The sequence below is a fragment of the Platalea leucorodia genome (genome assembly GCF_965183815.1).
Source record: "Platalea leucorodia genome assembly, chromosome: 15".
Taxonomy (NCBI): Eukaryota; Metazoa; Chordata; class Aves; order Pelecaniformes; family Threskiornithidae; genus Platalea; species Platalea leucorodia.
The window spans coordinates 12,526,234-12,553,505 of record NC_138837.1 but is presented as its reverse complement, the minus strand read 5'-3'; the positions used below and the strand labels follow the sequence as shown (position 1 = coordinate 12,553,505).

The 27,272-nt window shown below is 61.0% G+C and overlaps 1 protein-coding gene across 1 annotated transcript in view; it reads right to left on the bottom strand.

Moving 5' to 3' along the window:
- EXD3 (exonuclease 3'-5' domain containing 3) overlaps positions 1-27,272 on the bottom strand; it is a gene marked incomplete at its 3' end in the record, with an annotated part of 300,929 nt that overhangs the window by 7,551 nt on the left and 266,106 nt on the right. Inside the window, exon 24 of the mRNA XM_082327142.1 lies at positions 1,963-2,064. Coding sequence (XP_082183268.1) covers positions 1,963-2,064 — 102 coding nt within the window. The remainder of the gene's footprint in view (positions 1-1,962; positions 2,065-27,272) is intronic.

Below are 27,272 nucleotides of genomic sequence, written 5' to 3'. Positions count from 1 at the left end.
CTGCCTGCTGCTCCCCGGAGAGGCGAAGCCCCCCTGGGAGGAGGCCCCCCTTGCCTGGGAAGCTGGAGGGGAAGGGGCATTTTCTTGCCAAGCGGCAGCGCCCAGCCACGGTCCTGGGGTTAATCCATGCCCGGTGGCATGAATGGGATGACATGGCCCAGGCTGGAGTCACAGAGCAGGGGCTGGTCCTGGCATGGGCAAGCAGCTGGAGGCTGTGGGTGCTCAGCTCCCCACGCCGTGTGCTGGACCATGGCTGAGGGCAGAGCAGGTCCCAGCCACCAGCCCCCTCCAGAAGGAAAATGCAAAGGAAATTGGGGGACAACTGAGATTTTCCATATGAACCCACTTCTCTGGCTGCCCAGCCTGTCCCACCGCCACCACCATCCCCACCAAGCAATGGCAGGACACTGTCATCACACCCTTCCCCTCTTCCTCTTCCACAAAACTTGACCTAAAGTGGGACATTTTGGGGACAACCTAGTTGAGCTTACGCTGATGCTCGCAATTCCAGCAGCCCCTGGCAGAATCTAAAGAGAAATGGAAACCCCAGGGGTCTTCCCTCTGGGTCGGGTGCCACCTGCCCAGCTGTGCCCGCCTGCCCAGGAGCCACAGCGTCCATTTGATGTCTCTGCTGCAGCAAAACACCAACCCCCCCGAGGATGTGGTGGCACCTTCGGTCCCTGACCGCGCTGTGTCGGAGGATGCTCCCCATCGGAGGATGTTCCCTGATAAGGCCATGCCCGACGTGCCCGGTGCAGGGCTCCCAGCTGGCCCAGCAGACGGGGATCCTTCCCCGTGAGACCCCTCCAGGGACACAGGGGACCCAGCCAGAGGCTGCACGGCACGATGGGGACATGGGCTGCTGCAGACATGGTGTACGGGGTAGAGCAAGGGGGTCCCTGAAGAGCCTGCGTGGAGACGCAACGGTGCCATGTGAGACCCCCCCGGCTCCATCACCCCCATCCCGAAGGGGGAAGGGGAAACCACTCATATGGCTGAACGCAAACCACAGCATTTCTATTTCCCATACTCTAAAACTGGCTGAACAGGCCCGGCTGGTCGCTGGGTACACACACAGCCAGTGCCCTCACCAGAGAAACCGCTGGGGAGGATGCCCCGGCCTTTCGGGACGCGTAGCGCTCCCAGGCTGCCAGCACCATGGGAAAAGCCGCCCCACCATGTCCCTCGTCCCCAGAGCCACACACGCAGCTCCCAGCAAAGCCACAGCCGGCTGGGAGTGCCTGGCAGCCGCCGCTTCGCGCTGCTCTCCCCTGTCAAGCAGATGGGGAAACTGAGGCACAGCAAGTGATGCATGCGAGGGCTGGCGGCAGAGCCCGGGCTGGGTCGGAGCAGTGAGAGGGGCATGTTTCCAGCCTGGTGTGGCTGCGGCAGGTATCGCCCACCACCAAAACACGTGGGGGCCAACGCAGCTCAGCAGGGCGCGGCGGAGCCTCTCCCCTCGGAGCCCGCCGGAGCCTCGCTGCGCCGGCGGCCCTGCCTCACCCCTCCTGCAGCCTGAGTTTAAGAGGCACCGTGCAGGTGAGAAAGGCACCATCAGCAGCACCAGCCGGGAGGCATTTTGCAGCCCAAGCTGGGGTTTCCAAGTCAGGTGGCGATGGCCTTAGGCTGTCACTTGAGCCACTGCTGGCTTGTCCCCAAACCACCCCAGGCTGGGCAATCCCATGCATGACCTAGTGCCTCTCAGGGCAGCATGGGGCAGCCTGCAGAGAGGGCTGGGAGCTGTGCTCGGTGTGCACAAGCTCAACCAGGCATGAAGCGGGTTTGGAAGAGCTCTGCGGGTCTGCACCCAGCAGCAGGTTGGTGGCAGGGGACCCCATTCCCCCTCTGAGAGACCCCCAGCCTGGGCGGGATGGTCCCGCTCTGTCCAGGGCAGTGAGTCCCAGGCGGGAGCACAGGGAGGGGACCGGGGTCAGAGCATCACTCCCAGCCTTCGGTGCCCACCCGCTTACCTGTGCCGCCGGCCCCCAGCGCCTGCCTGCTGCCCTCCACCAGCTGCCTCATCCTCTCCCTCGAGACCTTCAGGTACTTGTCGCAGTTGCACACCTGGAAGAAGCGAGAGGGGGAGGTCGGTGAGATGGTGGCCATGCTCCCCGGGCACCTCCTGCCTGCCCGGAGCACCCAGCCCCGCACTGGGCACCCCGGCAGAGGCTGGGCAGCCCCCCATCGCATGCATCATGGCAGAGGGAAACTGAGGCAAGGCCTGTCCCACAGAGGGGCGAGTGGCAGAATGGCAGCAGACACAAATTTTGGGGTTCACAAGCCACAAGAACCTCCTCTCCAGAGGCACTCCATCTTTACGGTGCTTAGCCACATCTTCATGCCAGGCTGCCGGTACCACTGCCTGCCCTTGGCAGCCCTCACCCCCCAGCCCTGCGCAATGCCAGAAACCACCAGAAACAGAGGTTGCCTTAAAACATCAAGCAGACACCCAAAGTTTGGGTTGTGGCTTCAAGATTTGTTCTCATAGAAGCTATGGAGCATGGCCATGGACCCCAAGACACGCTGGGGGCTCGGCTGGCTGTGCTTGGCCCGGCTCTGCTGCAGCACCGCGAGCACCGAGTCACATTTTGTAAGCCCACCTTCGGTTTGCCAAAATGCACCTGGAGAGGTCTCCGAGTGCCTACACGCACCAGGTGCCGGCCCTTAGGGAGCCAAACCCCTCAAGGAGCTCCCCAAACCCCACCGCCGAGGAGCACCCACAGCTGGGTGCCTCAGGCTGAGCCCAGGGTGCAGCCGGCAGCCGAACACTCTCACCCAGAAGCGCTCAGCCACAAATGTCCCTGGAGCATCACAGCCAGCTCCATGACAGCTCCGCTCTCCTCGCCCTGTCCCTGCTTGGACGGGAGCTGGGTGCTGGGATGTGCGGCAACACCTTTCGTCAGCTATTTGTTTTTAGGGGCTGTTTTCTGCTTGCGGAGCATTTCGAGCACGCTGCACCCAAGGCAAGCAGGGAGAGAGGTGCATAACTTCACCGACCAGAACAAGTTCCCTGCCTGGGGCTTTGCTCCAGCGCCTGTTGAAACCAGAAAGGTTTTTCCACTGCCTGACCGGGCACCGGCGCGGGCTCGCGGCAGCTCTGCTGGTTTGTGGCGTGCTAGCTGGAATGGCGCTGGGGTCACGGCGAGGTGCAACGATGTCCCTTCTTCCCACACAGCTGCCTGAAGGAGGATGGGGGAGGATGATTTATTTGAAAACGAGCTCACCACCATGTCCCGGCTCTGCCCGGCAGCAGGAGGAGGTTATTTCCACCGGCAGCCTCCACAAAACCAGCACACGCTCCCAAGCCCAGGCCTGACTTGGCCATAAAAGGATGCTCAGGTCCCCAAAGCCACGCTGCTCCAGCCCCGCGGAACAGCAGCACAGACAGACAGACAGAGATGGACAAGGTGCAATCTTGAAAGCACCCAAATGATGTGGAAGCCGCCGCATCACTTTTAAAAGGGAATTTTGCAGCAATCCCGATTTGCACAACCAGCATCAGACAACTCCCACTCGTGCAGACGGGGGCCAGACCCTCGCGCACGCCGGGGCCGAGCCGCGAGCGTGGATGCTGCGGGGGCTGAGTGTGGCCTCCCTGCCCTCAGCAGGGCACAGCACCCTCCTCGCTCTCACAGTCAAGCCCAGGTACCCGGGGAAATGAAACGGGGTGAAACCCCAGGGAAGCAGAAGGATGATCTTATTTGAGTGCACCTGAACTTCTGTGGAACCAGATCAGGCGTTGGAGTTGTCCGATCAGAAAGGAGACGCCGCTTTGGGGTTCACTGCCAGCCTCTCGCAGGGGTGGGGGTACCCTGCGACCTGCGGAGGCCACCCGACGCCATCGGATCTGATCTCCTCAGGCTTCAGCTGCCTGGGCTAACGAGGACTGGAGCTCATGGGCCCCTTTTCACACCTTTGCCTGCCTCGCCCTCAGCTCTGCACCAGCTCGGCTGTGCCTGTGGCAGCAGCCCATCATCGGCTGCGCCAGATCCATCCTGAAAGATGGCGGAGAAAAAGGGAACAGGAACATGGATGGAGCCAGGGATGAGCAGGGAAGGAGACAGACGGGCAGATGTCACCCGCAGCTGTGGGACAGACCTCAATGCTGCTGCCCGGTGGAGCCATGCTCTGGCCCCTGCCAGCTGTGACGGTGAAGTCAGTGCTGATGCTGCGGGACAGGACGGTCCCTTTGAGGCTCGAGGATGTCCCAGCCTGCAGAGGCTGGGCCTGGATGGTGTCACCACCCCGGCAGCCACCCAAAGCCCTCGCGTGGCTCACAGGGTGCCTGCTGCCATTCGTGGGATGGCAACCGGCAGGCAGAGGTGACGGGCAGCTCCCCGGGACGTGTGCCAAGCTCTGCTCGGGCTGGCCCCGCTCCCCCGTGACAGTGACAGTGACAGCAGGGGAGGGGGCTGCACGCTGGAGAAGGGCGTTGAGCCTGGCAGTGGGAGAGACGTGGGATGGCACCTCCCGGGCACGGTGGCAGCACTGGCTGCACCGGGGTGTCAGAGGCTCCCAGAGGGGTCCCAAACCACCCGCCCATCGAGCTGCCACCCAGGACGGCTGCAGCGGGGGCCTCAAGGGGCAAACTGCACCCTCCTCCCCAGCCCTCCCTGCCAGGCACGGACATGCACCCTGCGTGGGCATGGGCTCACGTCCCCTCCGTCACAAACACCAAATCCACCTTAACGCCCAGCCTTGGCGGTTTGGAGCACGCCATGGTGTTTGGGCAGCGGGGCCAACGTGCCGGGCATGGGCTCCTGGCTCCCGCTTGGGTGCATGGAGCGACCTCAGGCCAATTTCTCTACTTCTTTAAAATTCATCATCGTTATAAACTAGGGGCAACCCACCTCCCTGGGCCAGGTACGCCCCAGCAGCCCAGGGGTAGCCTGGCATGTCCCGCTCGCCCGGGGCTGCCAGACGCTTGCTGTGAAGCTCTGTGCCCCACGCCATCTCCCCAGCCTCCGGGCCTTTGCCACCCCCAGCTTCCCAAAAACACGGGGAGGACTCAGGAGCCAGATAAGCCACTTAGCAGCACTGCCAATTAGCTGTAATAAAAAAATTGCAATTAATTTTTTTTTAATGCCTTGCCAAAATGAGCCAGAAGAGATGAAGCGAGCGAGGCAGCCTGCCACCTCAATAAGGCTGGGCCGGGTGGCTGCCGTGCAGGGGCCAGTGGTGGCCTTGGGCTCGATGCTTGGCTCCTGCCTGGGGACATGGCTCCCCACAGCCTTCTGCATCTCAGTGTCACTGCCCAGGGGTGTGGAGCAGTTTTTTCTGTGGGTTTTGCTTTTGTTTTAAGGGTAGGGAAGTGAGGAGCCTCTCTGCTAGGGAAGGGATGGGGTTTTCCTCCTTGGGAAGGTTTGGTTTCCCCGGATCCATGGTGGCAGGATTAGCTGTGGTCCCCACAAAGCGGGGTGGATGCAAAGGCAAAAATCTTCGCCGTGGTGAGACAGCAGGAGATGGCGGCACCCCGGGACACGGCCTGGGGGTGCAACTGCGGCAAGCAGGGGCTACGACCCGACAGCAAAGGGTTCGGCTTCTCCCCTGCAGCACCTCGGGGTCCCCCCAGCCCCTGTGCCTGGCTCAGGGCAGGGCAGCAGCTTCTGCCCGACACTGCAGCCCGGCCCTGGGGACGACGAGCTGAGTGGGCTGAGTGTGCACGGTCTCTGCTCATGCTGTCCTGCCCGTCCACGTGGCCAGCGTCACCACAGGGTGACCACGGAGCCCGGTCACAGGGGAGAAAAGGGGTGAGTTCAGCTTGGGAGGAGGGGCCCAGGCAGCTGCAGCCCCTGCACACCCCATAGCACTGCCCGGCCTGCCGACACCCGTGCTCCTGTCGCACGGCGGGGTGCCCCGGTGCCCCCGCGGGCTGCGGGTCGCAGGGCGGCAGCGGGCACACCTTGGAGGAGGAGCAGCGCTGCCTTTCTCACGCTAGGGCAGCCCTTGCCAGCACACGCTTAGTCACTGGTAAATCCCAGCCTAGATCTGCTCTGCCCTCTGTGAAATGGATCTTGGCTGCACCCCCGCTGAAGCAATCCCAGCGCTCGGGAGCCATGGCGGGCGCGCTTTCCCACGGCAGCCCAGCTTCCAGCACCCCGTGTGAATCAGCCCCTTCACGGGCAGGCGCTGGGTGCCCCCGCACGGCACACGTGCAGCCAGCCGGGCAAAGCCAGGCGAGTGCATCCCCGCTCCGATCCCCCCGTTGTGCCGGCTGCCTGCTGGGCAGGAGGGCCGGGGAGGACGGTGCTGACTTCAGGCTCTCTGGGCGGGGGGGATGGCTGGGACATCTCCCCCTGCCTCCGCGGGCTCTGCTCACCATGCCCATGTCAAGGATGAGGGGCGGGTGCAACCCAGCTCAGGTGAAGCTGTGGTCCCCACTGCGGTCCCTCACTGCTGTCCCCTCTCCCTGTGCCTGTCTGGGCGTCCTGACCATGGTGCTGGGCACTGTCACCCCCGCAGCCATGTGCTCCTGCCCCGGGACCTCGTGCCAGCATCCACCGCACCCAGAGGAACACCCTGCGGCCCAGCCTGCTCTGTGATGTCACCACCGAGAGCTGTGACATGGGGATTAGAAGGAGTGATGTCATTGGACCGGGACTGTGATGTCATGTCTCACTGTGATGTCACAGCAGGAGAGCTGGCGTGGATCTCTGTGCTGCTGTGGTCCCCAAGCCCGGCGAGGTGCTTGTCCCCAGCGCCAGCAGCCTGAGCCACCCCGGCCGAGCGGGCAGCTGCCGCGCAGCGAGGCTCTCCCAGCCTGCGCGGCAGAGGAGGACAGGGCAGGTGAAACGTCCTTTTGCAATACTGGCAGCCCGTCGGGTGGTTTGTTTTTGTTTAGGATGATCCCTGCCTCTCCCAGCCCTCCTGGGTGGGGATTTCACCAGCAGTGACGCACGAACCTCCCAGGACTTGAGGGACTGGATGCTTCAGCCCCGAGCTCCGGGGCCATCTCAGCGTCCCATCCCCTTTCTGGGCCTCCAACCAGGAAGCCAAGAAGCTCAAAGAAAACTCAAGCCCAGCAGATAACAGGAGCCAAACCTTCTGGGACTCAAAAAGGGCCCCGGGAGCCAGTGTGAGCTTGGCTGAAGACGGCGGCGTGAGCCTGTCTGGAGGTCCATAAGCTGGTGCCCAACACACATGGAAGATGAGCAGCTCAGACAGCAGTGGAGTCCGTTTTGCTCCCTCCTTTGATACCCCTGAAAGCTGCATCTCCAAAGTGCTCCAAGAGTCACCTCGGTGATGCTGAGCTCTGCCCTGAGGAGCTGTCCCCGAAACGATCCTTCGGCTCGCAGGGCTCCTTCCCTCCGCTCTGCTGACAATCGTCACGGGCCAACATCACTGAGGGATTTCCTTGGCAGGGGTTTTACCGGTGAGACACAGCCCTCTGCCTGGAGAGCTTCTGGCTTGGGAAATCCTCAGCGTATCAAAATCAGCTGTAAAGGACAACAGTGCCTGGCGTGAACTCTTTGGGGCAATTCAGGGCAGCTCATGTCAGGACAATTCCTTGGGCGTCTTCTGCTCACCGTATCACAGGACTATTCAACAGCCACCTGGAGTGATATCTCTTTTCCTACTCACCGCCTACCCTCTTCCCTTTCTTTCTTTCCCTCTCTCTGAGATGGATATCATCTGGTGAAAGGGCCACTCCTCCGGATGGAGGTTGCAACTCTGATTTTGGTTGTGAAACCACAGTCCTTGAGCATCCAAGAGTTTCTTTCAGGGACTTATCAAGACTAGAAACCTCCCCAGAACGGGCATGCAGGATGCTCGGGCTCAGCCAGCCACCTCCCCAGCGCAGGCTGCCCTTATGCAGCCTCCAAGCCCAGGAGTTACAGAGCGACGGGTCTGCCCCAGCAGCCCTCCTGCCCACCACCCAGAGCAGAGAGCGCCCAGAAGGGAGGGAGACGCAGGGAAGGACAGTGAAAACCAGGTAACAACCTGGCAAATTCCAAACGCAAGTCAGGATTTGGTCACGCTCGTCTGCCCACGTGTATATGTTTGCACGCTTTTCCCAGGTCTCCAGCTCCTCCTTGCTGCGCTCACCGCTTTGACCTTCAGACTCTCTCCTCTTCTTCCAGCACCGCTGTGGGCCGGGTTCCTCTCTGCCCTGCAGCGTCTTCAAGGTCCTCGCACAAACAGCAGAAACCTCAGCAATTTGACCCGCCAGAGCTTCCCACACCCTGCGGGTGCAAAGGCCACCTCAAGGTGCAGAGCAGCAGCGAGCCGGGCCCTGGGATGGCAGCACCTCCAAGGGGGTTTTCAGAAAGCAGCTGACTGGGCTGTTTCCCTTCCCCTTTATGCCAAGAGCTTTTCTCATTGCCCTTCTTATCACCAGTACCTGGGAATCATAAAGGTGCACGTTGCTGCTCCTGCTCTGTTACAAATGGTCCAATGTCTGCCCTTGGGTAGGGGCAAACCCACCCAAGCAGCAGATGAGACGCAGGGGTGTGTTAGCCTGGTCCTTCCAGGGAGCAATGGCTCTTGGTGCACACAAGAGTCTTGAGCACCAAAACCTGCGCAGCCCTGCCTGCCAACAACACGGCAAGAGCCGTGCCGGGAAACGGACCGTGATGGTCCCACATGGGAATGCAGCCCGTGCATCCCCCACCAGACCTGCCTGCACAATGAACACTGCTATTTTTATGGCCATCCGAGCTAAGTAACGTGCTGCCGGTGCAAATATGGGGCTGCCGGTGGGTTCCTGGCATGGTACAGGGGCATTTTGGTTCACAAAGAGGGAAGGGCTCTGTTTATTGAATCATTAACATCACTTCCCTCATCGCCAGCCAGGTACTCTGAGAGGTCTCTTAGGCAAGTGCTGACCTAGCCCAACCCTGCTAAGCTGGTAAGATGACATGGGATCCCATGCCAGCCTGGTACGGCGTTCCCACTGCTTTCTCTGCTCCCGCTTTGCTATTAGTCATCCATTTCTGGAAGGTTTCTCATGCATAATAAAGTGTTTCAACACTTGCATAAGCCAGCTCTTCTCATCAGGAGTGACCCGCTGCATTTCCCAACGCTTTCCCTAGGCAGTCCTTCCGACTGCCATGAAATACGGAGTTAAAACATGAAGTTTTCTATCCCCCTCGGAGGCAAAAGGTGTGGGAAATCGAACAGATAAGAATGCCTTTAATTAGTATCATTTGCATAAGCTCTGGGAAAGGCTCACCTGACAGCTAGAAGGGCCTCGCTTGTCTGGGAGCATGAACCATGGGCGCTGAAACGGGCAGATTAGCGGAGCTCCTCTGCTGAGGAGCCTGGGGAGATAGCGAAGACGGGAGGTCAGCCCCGGGGCAGAGAAATGGCCAGAGGTGATGGAGCCCCGGAGGCTCCGCGGGCACCCCAGCTCCCATTGCCTGCTTTTTGGGGCACCCTAGTTCCTGCTGGCTCCCTGTCGGGGCATCCCGCTCTGCATTTTTACCTGCCAGTTTGCAGCTGCTCTGAGCGAGAGAAAAGGATGCAATTTGGGGGTTGGAGGGGTTCATCATCTCCCCTGGAGAAGGGCAGGGATGGGAGGAGAGGAGAAGCACAAGCACATCCCCGGGTAACACATGGAGGCTGGCAGAGCGGGCTCAGCATCCGGCAGGGACGGGACCAGGGGTTCTGTGATCTCTGCTTCTCGCTCCTCTCAGTGCACACGCGCTCCCTCGAGCGCCGCGCAGACGGCTGCAGGTCCCTAACCACAAACCCCATCCCGCTGCCGCCTCGCCGTCACGCTGCCTTGGGTAGTCGGCGCCTAATCGTCAGCGACACCGAAAGCCTTTTTCGGTACCTCAAGGCCTTTGCAGTGATGAGAACCTCACCCGACATTACACCTAAACCCACATGCAAAGCTGATTTTCCCAGGGGAAAAAAAAATGATGCTCAACCCCCCCCTCCCACCACACACATCCCCCCCTCGGGTCCCTCTGTCTCCTCCAGCTGCCTTTCAGCCGTCTCAAGTCTCACTTGCTCATTTTTCCTCCCAGCTGGGCCGTGAGCTGCCGAGGTGGGGGCTGAGCCCCTCCAAAAAGCTGGAGCTGCCGCAGCACCCTTGACCCAACCTTCACCATAGCTGCAAGCCCTGTTTATACAGCACCCAGCACAGCGGGGTGCTGCTCCGGGACAGGCTCCCAGTGCTTACAACAAGTTTAATAACAAAGCCAAACCAGTAATAACTGCCTTATAATGAGGTTACGCAGCATCCCTGAAACCTTCATTTTAGGGTGAGCTCTGTGCCAGGCGCTGCTGGGGGCCGGTGGGCGAGCCGCCCCTTCCCACCCTCCTCCCTGCCCGACCACCAGTGCCTCCGCTCCTCCAGCCCTGCGCCAGCAGCTGCCTCCCTGCCTACATAAATGTGCTTTATAGCCACCTCTGGGATGAGGGTTAACCCCTCCTGGGCTCATATTCGAAAGGGTTGCACCTCAAAACTAAAATGCAGGTGAAAATCTGGCTCCCAAGCATCCTCCAGCCCTTCGGGAGCATTGCATTTTGGCACCAGAACGGGTCTTGGAGATACATTTTCTGATCGTGAGAGTCAGAGCCCTGGAAACTGCAAAGGCCCAAAGCTTTTCTTTCTATAGACGAGTCCAACACTCCGATCATTAACAGTCAGGCACGACACTGCTCTTTGTTACCCAAATGCATGCTGGCCCCGCTGGCAGCCGAGTTCCTGCCTGACCCAGGTCCATTGCTGCACCCTCCTCCTGCTTGAACATGCAGCCGCACTGGGGGATCCGTCCTCCACTCCCGGTGCTAGGCAAGCTTTAGGAAATTATCTTTATTACATATTAAGCCAACAGCTACCCTTATTCCTGCTCCTTCTGCCTTTCCCTGGCAGCTGTCCTGCCTCTGGTTGAGGTCCTGGGACCATCTGTATAACATACGTCAGAGTTTCTCCCCTTGCTCTGTACTGAGCCCTCGAAACCCTGTCTGGCTGGGAGCTGTGCCCCCAAAGCTCCCCGCTTTTCCCCAGAGCATTTTTCAGCCCTGTACAAGTGGCTGAGGTGGCCCTGGGCCAGGTGGCTGCGTGGCTCTGCTCCTCCATGGCCATCTGGTCCATGAGCATCCTCACCTGCATCCTCCTCCTCCGCCCTCCCCAGGGACTCCTGGGGGTGGCACAGGCGGGCGCCCCCGGGACGGCGCAGTGGCTGAGAAGGGTGCAGGTGCTGGGGCAGAGGCAGAGCTGGGTGGCGACGGCCGGGGAAGTTGGGCTCATGTTTCAGCTTCTATTTTTATCTGGGAACCCAAGTCTGCCGGTGGTGCAATGCGGAGGCCCCGGGGGGACGCGCTGCCTTCCCCAGCTGCAGCCAGATACCATCTGAGCGCTACCTGCCTTTCCCTGTCAGCGTGCCAGACCTCCTGGTGGAGGGCAGCATCTTCTGAGGCACCGGGACATCCTGCCCGGTCCATGGCCTGGTGTGGCAGGAGGGAAGGAGCTGGAGAGCAGAGCCAGCTCCTCCGGGCATGGCTCTCTGCAGGCCAGGCTCCCCTCTCCTCCAGCCGCGCTGAGGCTGGCAGCACTTCATCACAGCTAACCCTCCGGAGACGCAGAGCAGCCCTCTCACACACTCCCCATGCCACCACCTGGGTCAGCGGCCAGATGCAGGTGTCCCTTCTCAAGCCTGGCCTTAAATCCACGCCACGGGGGTAGGACGGGCCCAGGAGGGCCAGGATTCACCCCCCTGCCAGAAGCCGCAGTTGAGGCTCAGCAGGATGAGCTCGGTCTCCGGCAGCGGCATCGCGGGAGGGAGCCAGGCTGGAGGTGACGCGGTGCCACCCTGGCTCAGCGCCCCGGGGTAACCCCTGCAGTCCCACCCTGCACCGCGCTCTGCCGGAGCCATGCCTTGGACTGCAGGGCTGCACCAGACCCATCGCTTTTTACTTACTAAAGCAAAACAAAAGTTGCGTTAGTGGACATAGTTGCAGAAAAATGGAAACTTGAGCAGCTCGAGCCTGAGAAGCTCGTGTAGCCTGCAGGATGTCCAGGGCAGAGACTGCCTTTACCGACCCAAGACAGGCTCCCCAGCACAGGAATATGATTTTGGAGCCTGGCCTCTCGTCCTGGGCAATGACAGCGAGCACTGGGGCAAAGCCGGGAGGCGGCGAGACCCCCCCATCCTGCCGGGCAGCGCCTGCTGCTTTAATTGGGGCGAGAATAGAAGCTGCAGCAGAAAACGGGAATATAAAAAAAAAAAAAAAAGCGTGAGAAAGGAAATCTGAGCAAGGCCTGGAGCAATCTAACCAATCCAGCGGAAACAATAGCCCAGGAAGAAAAACCAGTTCCTACACATAAGGTAGAATAGGCTGGGAACGGGCGGGAGGAGGGGCAGGGCAGGCTCACCCCCTGCTCCCAGCCTGCAGAACAAGCTGGGCTTTATGAGGCTGCGGCTGCCAGGGCACCGTGCCCCCCTTCCCAGGGGCTCCGGGCAGCGGGGAGGATGCCTGCCCGCACTGCTGCCCGCACTGCTGCCTGCACTGCTGCCCGCTGCGGCCGGGGCCCAGGCTGTCTCCGACATAGCAGGTTTGGGGGGAAAACCCCTAATCCTGGGCGTGCGTCCCGCAGCCAGGCTGGGCTGTCACCTGCCCCACGGGGACGGACAGAGCAAGGCACAGTGTCTTTCCTCCAGGCTGGGCTCAGCACCCAGGCTGAGCTGGGCTGGGCTTAGTACTTGAACTGGGCTCAGCACCCTGGTTTAACGCAGCTGGGCTCAGCACCCAAGCTGGGCTCAGCACCCAGGCTGGGATCAGCAACTGGCCTGAGATTAGACCCAAGGATGGGATTAGCCCTGAGGCTGGGATTAGCCCCCATCCTGAGATTAGCCCCCCAGGCAGAGCTCACTGCCATGCTGGGCTCACTGCCAGGCTAGGCTCATCCCCAGGCTGGGCTCACTCCCAGGCTGGACTCACTCCCAGGCTGAGCTCACTCCCAGGCTGAGCTCACCCCCAGGTGGGGCTCACTGCCAGGCTGGGCTCATCCCCAGGTGGGGCTTATACCCCAGAAGTGCTCACTTCTAGGCAGGAGCTCATCCCCAGGCTGGGCTCACGCCCAGGCCAGGCTCACCCCCAGGCCGGGCTCACCCCAGGCCGGGCTCACCCCAGTGGGCAGCAGAGCTGGGCTGTGCCGCCAGCCGGGCTCCCCGGGGCCGAGCGCAGGCGGGACGCGGGTCCCGGGCTGGTGCCCGTCGGGGAAGCGGTGCTGCTGCTGCCGGCTTGGCCGTGGCGGGGCGAGGAAGGGAACACGGTATTTTACAGAGGCAACAAACCGTTCTCAGCACCCGCCCATGGGCCAGCACGGGCCTGCCCGGCCACCCCACCACAAACGTGGGCCCTTGGGGAAACGGCCACGGACGCACCTTCTCACCTCCCCAGATCCCACCCGTGGGATGTCCGGCTGTCCCTCCCGGGCAGCATGCCCTGCCAGGCAAACCCTCGGGCTGCTGGATGGATTGGTTGAAGGTGGGGTAGATAAACCAGCTCCCACATGGCCCCGCAGCCGGTCCCCTCGGATGCTGGAACCGGACCCTCGGCTGCATGGTGGCGGTGGTTGGGACGTACTGGGGTGTTTATGCTCCCTGCAGCCAGGCGGGCTGGATGCTTTCATTTTGAAGCAGAAGCTTAAACTCTGCCAAAATCAAAATGTCACACTCCTCACCGTGAGCTGCAGGGACTTTCCTGCACCCGAGGATTTCAATTCCCTCCAGCCCCGGCTCCGCAGATGAGTCCGGCTGCCCCCAGAGCTGCTCCCCGCGGTCCCCCCCACCCAGGGACAAGTGGCCTTCCAGTGGCCTGAGCTGGATCCGACCTCCCAGCCCTCCGCCATGGAGCACAGCTGGGGGGCAGGCAGGGCTCCCCACCAGCCTGCGCCCTGCCTGCCACGAGCCAAACAGTTCTCAGCGCCCTCCAAATACCTCCCTGCCCACCCCGGCGGGGTCGGGGGCAGCAGCCTGGCGAGCAGGCAGCACTCCCTGCCTGCACCAGCACTTGGCCTCGCTCGGCGGGCGCAGGAGGAGCCAAAGAGAGGGAGGGCGAAGCTGTTCCCAGCACATTTTTCTGCTTTGACACACTTGCGAGCCCTCGGAGCGCTGCAGCTGGCCTCCCAGCACCCCGCATGGGCTCTCCAGCCTGCGCCCCTCCGCCAGCGGCACACGGGGCCCCAGATTCCCCAAATACCTGGCGGGGAGCAGCAAAGGACGACTGCGCAGGGCAGGCAGGGGGGTTTTGGGTTCACATCACAGGCAGGGGTATCTCGCCATCCTGGATGCATGGAGCAGTAACAGCTGCCCTGGGGTCCCGCGCGTGCCGATCTCGGTGCTTAACATGGTCTCGCAACTGGTTCAGGCTCCGGGCATGGCCGGTTGGGAGCCTGTAAAAATCAGCCGTGGTGCAACTGCCCTGGACGTGTGTCGAGATGAGCCCTGGACTCCTGACATCCAAAGCCAGCCTTTAGTTTAATAAAGAAAGAAAAACTCCTAAGGCAGAGATACCACATTCGCAACGCCACCGGGCCCCTCGGGCAGCTCGCCAGCAGCCTGATGGAGGGATGCACTTTGCGTCTCGGTTTGCCTGTCACTGTCCACCAAGCCCAGGAGAAACCCAACCAGGCACGGTGCTCGCACGCCCCATCGCCACGCGTGGTGCACGACCCAGGTGGTGGCGGAGCTGGGGCTCCCCACCCCGAGACGGCCCCTTCCCCAGCAGGGCAGGACGGCGGGTGGCATGACCCCCATTGACCTGCCAGGATCAGCTCCTCCTCCTCACTCTGAGATGAAGATGCTGAAAGGGCAGCGGCACCCTCGGCAGCATGGAAAGGGAGCTCCCAGAGGACCTGGGAGGCTCCAGGTTTTGCTGGCTCAGCACCGCTGTGCTTCGCTCCTGCCTGTGCTTCGGAGGGTCCCCTGCGGAGTGGCTGCTCCTCTCCTCTGGGCAGCGCCAACCCCCTGACACAGCCTTTGCTTTCCACTCCCACCACCTCCAACCTGGTCATCCCACTGCCATCACCTCCACCCCAGTCACTTCCAGTCTGGTCACCCCACTCCCGCCACCTCCACACCAGTCACCTCCAGACTGCTCATCCCACTCCCACCATGTCCAGCCTGGTCACCCCAATCCTACAACCTCCAGTCTGGTCACCCCACTCCCACCACGTCCAACCTGATCACCCCACTCCAACCAGCACCATGCCCATTAGCCCCACTCCCGTCCCCTCCAGTATGGTCACCCCACTCCTTTCACCTCCCCACTGCTCACCCCACTCCAACCCCTTCCACACATGCTCCACACCGAGCTCCTCCCTGCCCTCTCCTTTCCCTCGTGCTCTGCCTTTCCGCCTTGGGAGACGTTTCTAGCTAGATGCTCTCCAGTTCATTCACTTCTCACTCACATGTTCGCTCCGGGCTCTCTTGCCCTGCCAATATCCCAAAGTCAAGACCATTTCCCTGCGTAACCCTTCCTAGAGCTCATCACCAGCCACCCCACAAAAAAGCCACTTCTCCCTTCAGCCCCCTTCCGAGTCCCGTTGTCACTCCCAGCAGCCTTCTCCTCTTGGATTTAGCAAAACCCATCCAGTCCTTTCGCCTCATTCTCTTTTTTCCCCCAACCAAAGGGTGTGCAACATTGGTTTTTTTTACTTCTGGGGAATCATTGAGCAGACACCAGCCTTCTAGCGGCCCCATAAGAGCAAACCCAAACCTGCGCCCTGTGCTTCGGCTCAGCCCTCCATCAAAAAGCCATGATGAGCAGAGAGAGCCCTTAAGCAAAGCCCTTTCTGTCACACCCAGTGGCGGTGATGAGAAAAGGAGCAAAGTTCTGGCAGCATCTTGGTGGAGACCCCCCAGCCCAGGGCTCCCTGATCCCGAGCACAAGACAGGAACTCCCGAAACTCCAACTCCCGTGCACTCCTGAAACTCCAACTCCAGCCCGGAGCTGCAGCCCCGCAGGGCTCGGGCAGCGGCAAACACACCCGCATGTGGATGGAAAATGGTTGAAAGCAGATTTGACATTTTGCAGAACAGAAGGGGAAGGAGCGGTGCTGGGGATGGTGGGGAAATAACCTCCAGCAGGGCTCCCGCTGATGGCAGAGGTTTCCACGCTGCCTCTCAGCTCTGCGTGACGTTTGACAGATACCCTGGCTGCATCTGGCACAAGATTGTGCACCCAGGACCCTGAGCCCACCGCCACGGCGATGTTCCTGGTAGCCTGCTCCTGCAGCAGCTCCCAGCACCCACCAGCCTCCCCGACTGGGCTGGCTGCACCGCTGGCGCTGGGGGACGGCCCAGCTCTGCCTTCACCTCTCAGGCTGTGGGCTGAGGGACAGACCGTGTCCCCAGAACACGGGCCACTGATTTATCCTGGCGTCTTTGGCAACCTATGGCAGCAGCCCGAGCCTGGCGAGAACCTCAAACAGAGCCTGGCACCATTTCTCGCCTCGGGGTCGTCCCCGGGACTGTGGGACTGCTCCAAAAACTGTCAGTGCCGGGGTACAAAGGGAAGGAGCTGGGCATAAAGGCCAGATCCCACCCTGACGGGGTACGAAGGGGCTGCAAACCCCTTGCTTGGCCAAGGAGGCCTTGGGGAACAAGCTGTGGCTTGGGTGCCATGGGGCTGGCAAGGAGCGTGCCACGCTTGCACTGCCTGCCAGCCCTGGTGGGGACAACCCCAAGCCGAGGGCTCCCGTGGGGCAGCCAGCGGCCCTGGGGCAGAGGGCAGTGGGCAGGGGCTCGGTCGCAGGCAGCCCAGGAGAAGGAGGAGTGCTCAGAGCACGCGGGCAGCCCCTGCCTGCAGGCCCCACGGTGCAGCGGGTTTGTTTGCACGGTGTCTCGCTGCAGGTGTGCCAGGAGCCAGCAGCCGCCCCAGCGTGCCGTGGCCCGGCCTGGCGGATGTGGCTTCTCGCTCGCATGCAGCCGCCGCGCCAGCAGCAGCCACGGTCCCCAGGGAGCTCCGCGGAGCCGGGGCCCCCATGGTGGCTCCGTCTTTGGGCTCTGGCCTCTGAGCTGGGATGCCTTTGGGCTGGACGCTGCCCTTTTCCCTCGGCACTGGGCACTTTGCATGCGCCATGGGCTTATCCATGCGCCTCAGCACTGCGGGAAGCTGCCTGTAGCGGGCAGCCAGCAGGACCCTGCCTGCATGCCCACGGTGCCCAGCACCCCACGGAGGGTGGAGCTGCTGAGCAGCTCTGGAAAATGAAACTGTGACCCCAGAGCCTGCCGTGACCCAGGGCTGGGTGCTGCTCCCAAGAGGGAGCAGAGCAGAGCGAGGGGCTCCTATTTCCCCTTCATTTTGCTTGGTCACCGTCCCCGGGCGGGACAGGAGGGACACTGCGCACTCCATCCCAGTGGGAAGCGGGTGGTGGCGGGGATGCCCCTCACGGGCTCTCCCAGGGCCGGAGGTAGGAAGACAGAGCAAATATTTGCCTTTGCAAATGCATTTGTTGCCATTACTGCTACAATGAAGTCAGAACATGCTCTCCATCGCATGTAAATCCCTGGGGGCCCAGGTGGATTCGACTGTCCCAAGGTCACCATATTTCCTGGGTGCCATTGTCACCGTGCTGTCCCCTGCGTCTGTCCCCGTAACTTTTCATTTCCACTCACTGGCAAGAAGAAACGCACAGCGGCTCCTCACTCCTGCTTGGAGGAGCCACCTCCAGCGCTGAGCACCCTGGCCCCATCCTGGCCAGCAGCCCTGTGCCCCCCAAAGCACCTCCAAGGGAAGACACCAGCCCCTTCGACCCCATGTTCAACCTCCAGGATGCTGGGGAGAAGGTGGCGGGGAGCCCATCAGCAAACACTTGTCAGCATGAAGGGGCTGCAGCCCATGAGGGCCAGATCCTTCCCTCATGCAAGTGGTGCTGAAAATCACCCTAGGGTGATGGGCGCTCTTGCAGGTTCATCCCATATCATGGGCATCTCCGCCCCAGGTGGGTCCCTAGCCTGGGGCTGGGCGCTCCTCCCTGCCCCGAGCAGGGGAAAAATGCCGAAGCTATGTCTCAGCCTGGGCTGTCCCTCACCATGGCATCAGGGCTGCTTGCTGACAGCCCTGCAGACCCCCAGGCAGGGCTTCTTTCCTTGGTCCCAGCCCAGACAGAGCTCAGCAGTGCTCCAGTGCCTGCCTCTCCATGGAGGCAGCAGACATCCAGATTTTCCAGATTCGGAGGGCCACCACGTCACCAGAAACCCCAGGTCAGGAGCAGACCTACCCATGAGCCGTCCGTCGTTCGTTCCTACCAGCCCCTCTGATGGAGACGCCCAGCCTCCCCAAGCTTCGCTCTCCACGCAGCTCAAGATCGAACTTGAATCCTCCCTGCTGTGAGTCGAGACTTGTCCTCGGCCTCATGGAGAGCATAAAGATCCCATACTCTCGCCTGCATTAGCTCAAACACAGGCCAAGCTGTTGGGGAGAAAGTCGTTCCCGGTGCAGACCCTCGCAGGGCCACCAGGGCCAGGGAAGCTTCCTGACAAATGGAGCAGCAATGGAGAGGTGCTGCTGGTGATATGGCTGGGCCAGGATGTCACCGTGGAAATGGCAGGTCCTGCCCGTGAATTTGGCAACAGTCGGTCCCTCTGCACAATCCTCCCAGGCAGTCTGGGATGGTCCCCGCTGCAGTTCATCCCTGTCACCATGCCTGGAGGAGGAGCAGCAGGTCCCCGCAGCTCCTCCATGGCATCACCTACCAGCCTCTGAGCAAAGGCGGCAGCCTCTGCCTGCAGCGCCTGCACGCCCGGAGCGGGATGGAGGAAAATACAGGCAATAAGGAGCAATTTTAACACCCAAAACCACATTCCCAATCCATCCTGCCAGTGTCCTTCTCTCTAGACAACCCCTGGCAGGGCTGCGGCCAAGGCTGGTCACCTCTGGGACCGAAGGTGGGCTGGTACGGCTGTAGGACACACTCTGAATGAAGGTGTATGGGCCACGTGCTGCCACGGGGCCCCAAACTTACTGAGAAACCTTTGGCAGAACAAGGGTGGACAAAGCAGGGATTTCGGTGAGGACCAAGCTGGTGCCAAGCACCTTTGGAAGGCTCTCACCATCCAAGGCAATGGTTGGCCTCGGTGGCACAGCTCATCCCATGGGGGAGCAGAGCGTGAAGCCGCACGGCTGGGCTCTGCCAGCATTTCCAGTGCAGAGGAGCTCACTGGGAGCACCATCTCCTTTGAGAACAACCATGTGCATCTCCTCTCGAAGGAAAACACCAGCTCTTGCAGGACTTCTCCAAAAGAATCCCCCCAAAAACAGTCTCAGAAAGAAGCCATGCAAGCTGCTAACTGGGACCTACAAGAGGAAAGCCCCCAGGAGCCCCTGGCTGCTGCTGGAGCAAGGAGAAGCCCCAAGAGCCCTCATGCACCAATTTCCCGCGTTCCCAGCCTGACACCTCCCAGACGTGCTAACGTGACCCCAGCGTGTCGGTGACATGTGAGGTCACCGCGGTGAGACAGGCGTGTTCCTGGGAGGCCCCAACACCTCCATGTCTTCTCACCGCAGCGAGGGGCCCGGGGAGCCATCTAGAGCACTGCATGCTTGTGTCACACAAAAAAAAAGGTAAAAAAAGGTAATAATATACACATAAACCTGTGGCTTTTTTTAGGCTTTTGCTGGACCGAAGGGATTTGTTCTCTACTGTTTCAGTGGCCAACTGGAGGAGAGAAAGCTGGGACAGATGGCAAGAGGAGTGACCCAACCCCACCAAACCCGGCTTTGCTCTGTTGCTGATGAACAGGACACCAGCAGGCAAGTGGCGGCAAAACTTTAATTTCTCCCTGCAGAAAAAAATACCTGCGAGTGGAAAACGCTGATGAGCTCTTTGTGGAGGCGAAGCTGGGGAAGGAAGGTGTGTGCTCCATTCCTCGCATTCCTCCCCAGCTCCCTTGGGACGGCCGCGCTCCCCAGGGTCCAGCCGGGTGCCCAGGGGGTGATGGAGAGGGCTGAGGATCCCGTCCTGCAGCCTCGCTGGCTCCACCAGCCGGGCAGGGCTCAGCACCTTCCCTTCCCATTGCGGGGGGGGGGGAGGGATGGGACCGAGGTCTGAAACCCGCTGGGGTCCAAAAAACGAAACCTTTGATCACTGTGGGCAGCATCTTCAGAAACACTTGGGTGAGGGTCCCTCACAGGTGACCACTGTGTCCCCAGGTGCCGTCCCACTGCACCCCAGCATCCTGCCACATGCACGGCCGTCACGTTGCGTCCCTATGGCCACATGCCGGAGCCTGCTTCAGAGCAGGGCACCTTAGGCTCATCCGAACATCCAAGTGCAGCCGGTGGGATGTCCTCCCCTCCGTACACCCCGCACTGTCCCCTCTCCTGCAAACACCAACCCAAAAAACAGAGGCAAAGCCATTGCGTTGCTCTGTGCTCCGACCCCGCGCCGTCCCGGCTCCCTCCCGGGCACATGCGCGAGGGCACCGCGCCAGCAGCTAATGGGAAAGTTCAGGGTCGGGGCGAGCCGCGGGGAGAGGCACATAAAGGGCTCATTGTGCGGCAGGTCTCCCTCGGCTGTGCTCATACAGGGCTAGCAGTTCAACAACAAAATGCAGCCCAGAAATATGACAAGACACCTTTTTCCCAGGCTGCTGTTAAAGTCTAATTAAACATTTCAGCACACTCGAGCGAGGGAATGTCTGCTTCTCAGGCCCAGGCTATCTCAGCTGGAAAACATCTCATCCAGTGCAAACAGGCTTGCATAGGTTGACCCAGAAAGATGCCCCTTGGGCCCAGGGATGATGCGAACCCACATACCAGGGTGGGCAACCTGCTCCCATCCTTTGGGCCAGCAAGGGGACCACTTGCTGCCCCGCTCTCCAGAGGACGGGTCTGGGCTGGAGCAGCCATGCGGGCGCACCGCAGGCAATGCCACCGCCGGGAGCCGCTGGCACTTCTGTCCGCTCCCCATCGTGGGACCTGGGAGACTCTGTGCCCGCCAGGGCAGCAGCCGAGGGAGCAGGGCCTGGAGAAGCAAGAGGCAGCGTCTGCACCCACGTCAGCCTGGTGCAAAGGAGAGCCAGGCAATAGCTGCTCCGTGACAGCCCCAAATCCAGCCTTTATAACCCAGAAATTGCCCACCGATGAAGAGGAACCAGGACTCTGCTTTGCCTGCATGTGTCTGTGCAGCGCCTTAGGAAAGGTCGGTGCCTCTCCAACCCACCGTCCCACAAACATTTAATGCCATGCCTCACCGCAGCCGTATGGCACAGCTCACAAGCTCTGCCTTCAGAGCGGGTAGATTTTTGGACCTCAGAGCTCCTATTTCAGTAAAGCAAATTATTCCCAAACTTCATGACTCTCATGGCCAGTCCCTGGGGCCACTGGTTCCCCTCCCCAGGCCTGGACCATGGTTCGGCTTCCCTGCTCCAGAGGTTTGGATGTTTAAAAATAACCCATCAGACAGGCAAAATGTTGGATTCTCATTCTTCGGGCACTTTGCAATGCTGACCTGCAGGCACCGATCATCATCACACCTCGCTGTGACCTTTCGGTTGGTCTTAACTACTTTCCCGACCTCCCCCATCCCACCCTCCACAACCTCCTCCACGTCTGGGCAGGAAAATTGGGCTTGAGCCCCTTTTCTGTCCCCCCGGGGAAGCAGAGGTGCTCCCATACTTTTGCTTGACCCAGAAATCTCCAAAGCTCAACAGGCTGGAGGAGATGACCAGCCTTGGGATGCAAGGGTCCCTGTGGAAAGATCCAACCTGAAGCCCGTCTCCTTCCAAAATCCCACCCTTTGCTTTCCTCTGGGTTTTCTGGGGAGCAGAGGACAGCCTGGCCCCCACCCCCGAGGGGGGCTTACCGCTTGCCCAGCGTGCCTGCGGGACTGCACCACTGGGGAGGACAGGCAGGCATTGCCACCGGCTTCGTGTCACCGGGAACCGAGATCGCCCTTCAAGCGGTGCTGCCAGAAAAGCCAGTGAGGCTGGAGTTGGCATCCTGCTATTTTAAAGAATGAAGGAGAATGAAAAGAGCACAAAAGAGCCGAGCAATGAAGCCAGGCGCTGCGGGGAGGAGGGGGCTGCAGGGACTCAGCCGCCCTAAGTGAGCAGAGAGGAGCACGGCGGCTTGAAGAGCCCCTCACGCGTCACCGGGATGCCCAGGACAGGTACGGCGATGGCGAGCCGGCAAAGCCCGGTGAGTGCCGCAGGAGCCAGCTCTCCTCACATTATTAAACACAGCCTTTGGCCATTAGCTGCAGTAATTCCTCAGCACCTTGTTTCTAGCAGGCACAGACCGTACCCCCCAAAAAAACCCCCACCTCTGATGCTCTGATGTCTGACCCAGCCAGGCGGAGGGGACACGGTGGTGCTGAGCTGCTGGCACCGATGGGGCTCAGCTGCCGCTGTGCAGCATCATTCGTCCCACCTGAGCACGACCCAGCGGGAGCAGCAAGCCAAGGCCAGGCGGCTCCGGCTCACCGGGGACTGGCAAGCTGGTGGTTTCGCATGTGCAGCCTCAGTAAGAAACAGGTCACCCAGGAAAGGGTTACTACAAAAATCTGCCATTTGTAAGATTGCTAAGTAGTGGGAAGATGTCTTGCACCGAAAGGTTGGGAGGGGAGCGGAGTGACAGCCCAGGCGATGACACTTGTAATTTGGCATCCTGTGGGGGTGGAATTTGGCAAAACTGGTCTCTCCTGCTCCGAGGACATTCCAGCTCCCTGCACGGGCAGCCTGAATTAAACTCCCTCATTAAATACAGCAGCCAGGGGTTTAATCCAGCTTGGTCCCCCGCAGTTAGAAAAGCAGCAGCAGCATGCTCCTCAGGGAGGCTCCCGTCCTGCCCTGACGAGGCTCCGTGCCTCCAGCCACAGCCGGCACCGCGGTTCCTGCCACCGGGCAGGCGATTGCCCCTGTGAAACCTCACCCTGGCGTCTGGGCTGCCCTCACTGATGCTGTTACCCCTGAGAAAATGGCTACACCAACCTGTATCTGGTACCTGTCCTGGGATGGCACGTGGCTGTGGATGGCCGGCAGCCCTGGAGGGGGCCACGGCCCCACGTGAGGGTGTCCCCAGGTGCCACACGCTCGCAGGGCTCATCCTCTCCTAAGCCACTGCAGCGGGACGGGGTGGGAGGCTGGATTTAGGAAGGAATCTTGATTTTTCTAGGAAAAGCAAGGCAGGGCAGCGGGGCCCTTAAATCCTCCCCATGCGGCACCCGGGCTGTGCTGCGCTGCCCGGGCTTTGCGGGACATGTCCGTCCCTGAATCCTGGTCTACGGAGGATGCCCCGGGTGGCACCGTGAGCCCGAGTCCTGGCACAGACACGGCTGCAAGGCAGCAAGGGAGGCGACAGCCACGGGGATGCAGACCGAGGGCACCCATCATCCGAGCAGCGCACACGCCAAGGGGGCTCACCCCCACCTCCCCGGGGACCAGGCACCGTGACCCACAGCCTCCCCGCGCTGCCCACAGCTGGGGAGATTTTGACAGCGTGAGCTGGTGATGGGGGCCAGATCCTGACTCATCGGCCGACTGTTTCCCAGGCTCTTCTGCCGGCTGCCCCCGTCGCAAGGACACGTGTGCCGATGGGATGGGATCAGGGCGCGAGAGGGAAGCGGGGACAAAGGCGCTGCACCGCACTCCTCCTCCTCCTCCCTGCTCTTGGCAAGGCCAGGAGACTCTGGCTGCGAAGGGAAAAGGTTCCCAGGGCGAAGGTGTTAAATACCCTTCTCCCGTGCTGCTGTCACCTCGCAGTCCCCGGGGTGTGAGAATCAGACTCTATTATCCCCTCATTAGGAACTAACATACTGTACTAACCTTTTCACATGAAAGCTACGGTCTGTTCACCAACAAAAGCTGATGCTTGGTTCCCAGGAGTGGAAAAAAACCCAACCCCACAAGCACTTAGCGGGGGCTCTGGGGCCAGGCGGCCCCGCCGGCTCTGCGCAGAGCCTGCCGAGCCCTGCGGACGCTCGGGGGGAGGAAGGGGCTCCGGGAGCGGGGGGCAACTGGGCACGCAGCCCTGGTGGAGTGGAGCAGGGGAAGCCCCCCCGGGGAACGGAGCCTTCTTCCAGACCCCGAGGTGGCTGGGGTCCCCCTTGCCTGTCCTCTCCTGGGGAGGGATGGATGGGGCTGTGGGTAGGGGTGCAAGGGGGACTCTTGGGGTTTACGCTGCAGGGAGCCCTTCCCCATCAGGGCACGCTGCTCCGGCTGTCCCCTAGACAGGGGTCCCCGCGCCAGCAGACCCCCTTCAGCCACTGGAGCCACTGCAGCTCACCCCCGGCTCCCCCGAAGCAGTTTGCAGGGCTCAGGCTGGTCCTTCCCACACCGCTGACCAAAGCACGTTGGGATTTGCAAGATCTGAAACTCATGCTCCTCTTCAAGCTGCCCTGAAAGGTGGGAAGCGAGGCTGGGAAAGCATCACTGGGCCACGGAAAAACCCGTCCACAACCACCTGGGGCCCCAGGTCAGCACCCACCTCTTGAGAGCACTAAGCACGGTGGGTGATGGCCCCCCTGGGAAACACGGCAGCAGCAGGGACGGGCTGTGCATCACCGGAGACCGCATCTCCCTGCCCCAGATGTTGGCAGACATCACCTGAGAAGATGAACAGTTGGGGTAACATCCTCCTTGCTCAGGCTCTTAATTAAACGAGAGCTGCCTGGGGTGACAATTTGAGTTTCTGCCCATCACAGCTGCTTGATGCTGAGATAAAGAAGGGGCTAGAGGAGAGATCTTGAAATAAAAAGAGTTTTCCTTGTTTCTTCACTTTAAAAATATCTGCTCTGCCTCATTTTTGGCTGGAGATGTTTGACAGCCCAGGGAAATGGGCTTGAGAGCTGCCCAGGGCCACAGCAGGTGCCGAATGCCTGAAGAGTCGCACACCTGGGGACGCATCCCTGCCTCCCCGCATGGCTGCGAGACCCCCCTCATTCCAGATTCACTTGCCACCTTGCAGCCTCGACCAGCTCCACGCTTCTAACGAGGAAAGCAGGAGGAAGGAGGGATGCGTGCCCATTTTTTTCCTTTTTCCCCCCCTCTATTGCTTCCTTCCCTGCCTGCCTCCACCTGGGGTTGGCTGTGAAGGCAGCTCCCTCCCTGACCCCACAACCCACCTGTCCCTAAGGGCTGGGGGACTTTTCCAGGTCCCCCAACTAGCTGCTGGCCTGCTCCCAGTGCCCCAGCATAGGGCAGGGATGGGGTGACCTTATGCTCCCCCCAGCTCCGTTGGCGGGTCCCGTTGCAAAGAGGCAGGTGGTTTTTGCATTGCACGCACATGTTTATTAGATCCTGGCCCGAGCCCACTAAGCTGTTTCGCACAGGCCACCGGCGACAGCTTCCAGAGCTGTTTCGCTGCCACGGGATGCTGTGGAGGTGTCAGCGGTGCTACACGCTGTTTTGCAAAGTAATTGAATTAAAACCGGTGAAACGTTTCGGTGCTGCCTGGCTGCTCCTCTCCACGGCGTGGCTGGGTGCAGCGGCCCGGGGTGGCCCGAAGCACACACGGCTGCTCTCCTGGGCCGGCTCAGCTGCTCTTTTCAGAAGGCCACTTTTCTTCTCAGTTGCTGAAGTCAGATTTGGGTCATCAGGTTTGATCTAAACATGTCAGAGGACTGGAATTCAGGGGGAGGCAGAAGCGCGATAAACGCGGGCTGTCTCCCAGTGCGTTTCTGGGCTGGTTTCAAAAAACTCTTGGTTCACTCTTAGTGTCCGGCAGATGGGCTGGGAAACCCGGTGGCAGGTTTAGTTCATCGCCCGCCACAGGTGCCTCAGCGCTTGCGGCAGCGGCGGCGAAGCCTGCCCACCGCGCCGGCACTGACTGCAGCAGCACCTCTGCACGCATGTGTCCGTGTAACGGGGATGAGCACGCGGGCGAGTTACCACCGCCTGTCCGTAGTTCACAAGTACCTCTGAGCCACAAATCGAGCCAGGGCCGCGGGCGTTAAGTTTTGTGCAAGGTGAGACACGATCCTTAGCCAGCAGCCGGGGTGGATGAGGCAGGAGGAGGGAGAGCTGGCGCAGAGCAGAGGCGCAGAGCCGAGTTGGGACCCTCGCCCCCCTGGCCATCGTCCCCGGGCTTCCCGGTGCCAACCGAATCCCACAGGTCCTGAAGAGGTGGGTGCTCTCCAGGGAGGGGCAGGCAGAGCACTGCCAAACTTGCTGCAGCTGTGAGAGAGGAGCGGCCAGGAGGGTTTGTCCGGTGCCTTCAGCCCAGCCCGGCTCCCCGGAGCCGCTCCCCAGCTCCACACGTCCAGCGCACTGGGGTCCAGCGTGGGAGATGCGCAGCGTCGTCTGAGCAAGCACGCTCGTCCCCAGGGCGGGCAGCAGCCCCGGACCTGCCGGGAGACCAGCCAGAAGACACAGAGAGATGGGTTTAGAGGACGGCTCCGGATTTTCCGCTTCCCCTGCCCGAGGTTCAGAGAGGTTCAGAACAAACCAAGCCACCCTGAGGCGATGAAAATTAAATTCAAACGCAACATTTTAAGCTGAAACAAATGATTTCCCCCCCGTTTTTCATTTTGGTTCAGTCTATGCAGTGGTGAGCACACTGCAGACCGGGTGACGCAGATGCCAAGCTGGAGACCTCTTTGGCTCCATCAGTGTCCTCACCCATGCTCTTTGCGGGTCCCCAAAGCATGGCTGACCCCCACCCGCCACGGCAGGGGCCTCAGTGCCCTTTTCCTTGCTGTCCCTTGCTTGTGGCCACAGCTGGCCGGGGCCGCTGGCCACCGCCAGCCTGCCAGGAGGTCCTGCAGACTGGCAGAGCTCTGGGACACGCCGGGCCAGGGCTGGAGGATAAAACCCTCTGAGCTCTGCCTGAGCAGCCTGGGGCAAGCGGGCTCAGTATTCGCCTGGGGAGGGAGAGCTGGAGGGAGCAGCTGGATGGGAGCTTCTCCTGCTCAGCCCCATTTCATGGGTACCTGCAAGGTTGAGGCTCCTCAAAGCAACAGCCCAGGCCCTTGCACAAGCTCTCGCAAACAAAAATAATACATAGAAATGAAAAATAAACTTTCATCAGGTACCTGGGTAGAGTCTTTGGGGGGAAGCAGCTTGCCATTTGGCCTTGGAGGCTCAACCTCAAAGGCCAAGGCAAGTCAAAGTCCAAACCTGCAAGCCCCAGGCTTTCCAGGGAGGGTGTGGGTGCCCATCTGCCAGAGCCCCGGCCTCTGCTCTCACTGCTCTGCGTGAGCCATTGGGGACAAACCGCGCCAATGCAGAAGGTTGCAGGGACCTCTGAAGCACAGCATCCTCGGCAGCCCAGGAGACACCCGCTCGGCTCGCGGTAACTCTGGCTGCCCTCAGGATTCCTGCTCCTCCAGCTTTAGTCTCGGGCAAAGGAGAGGCTAAAGAGAGATTATTATCCCC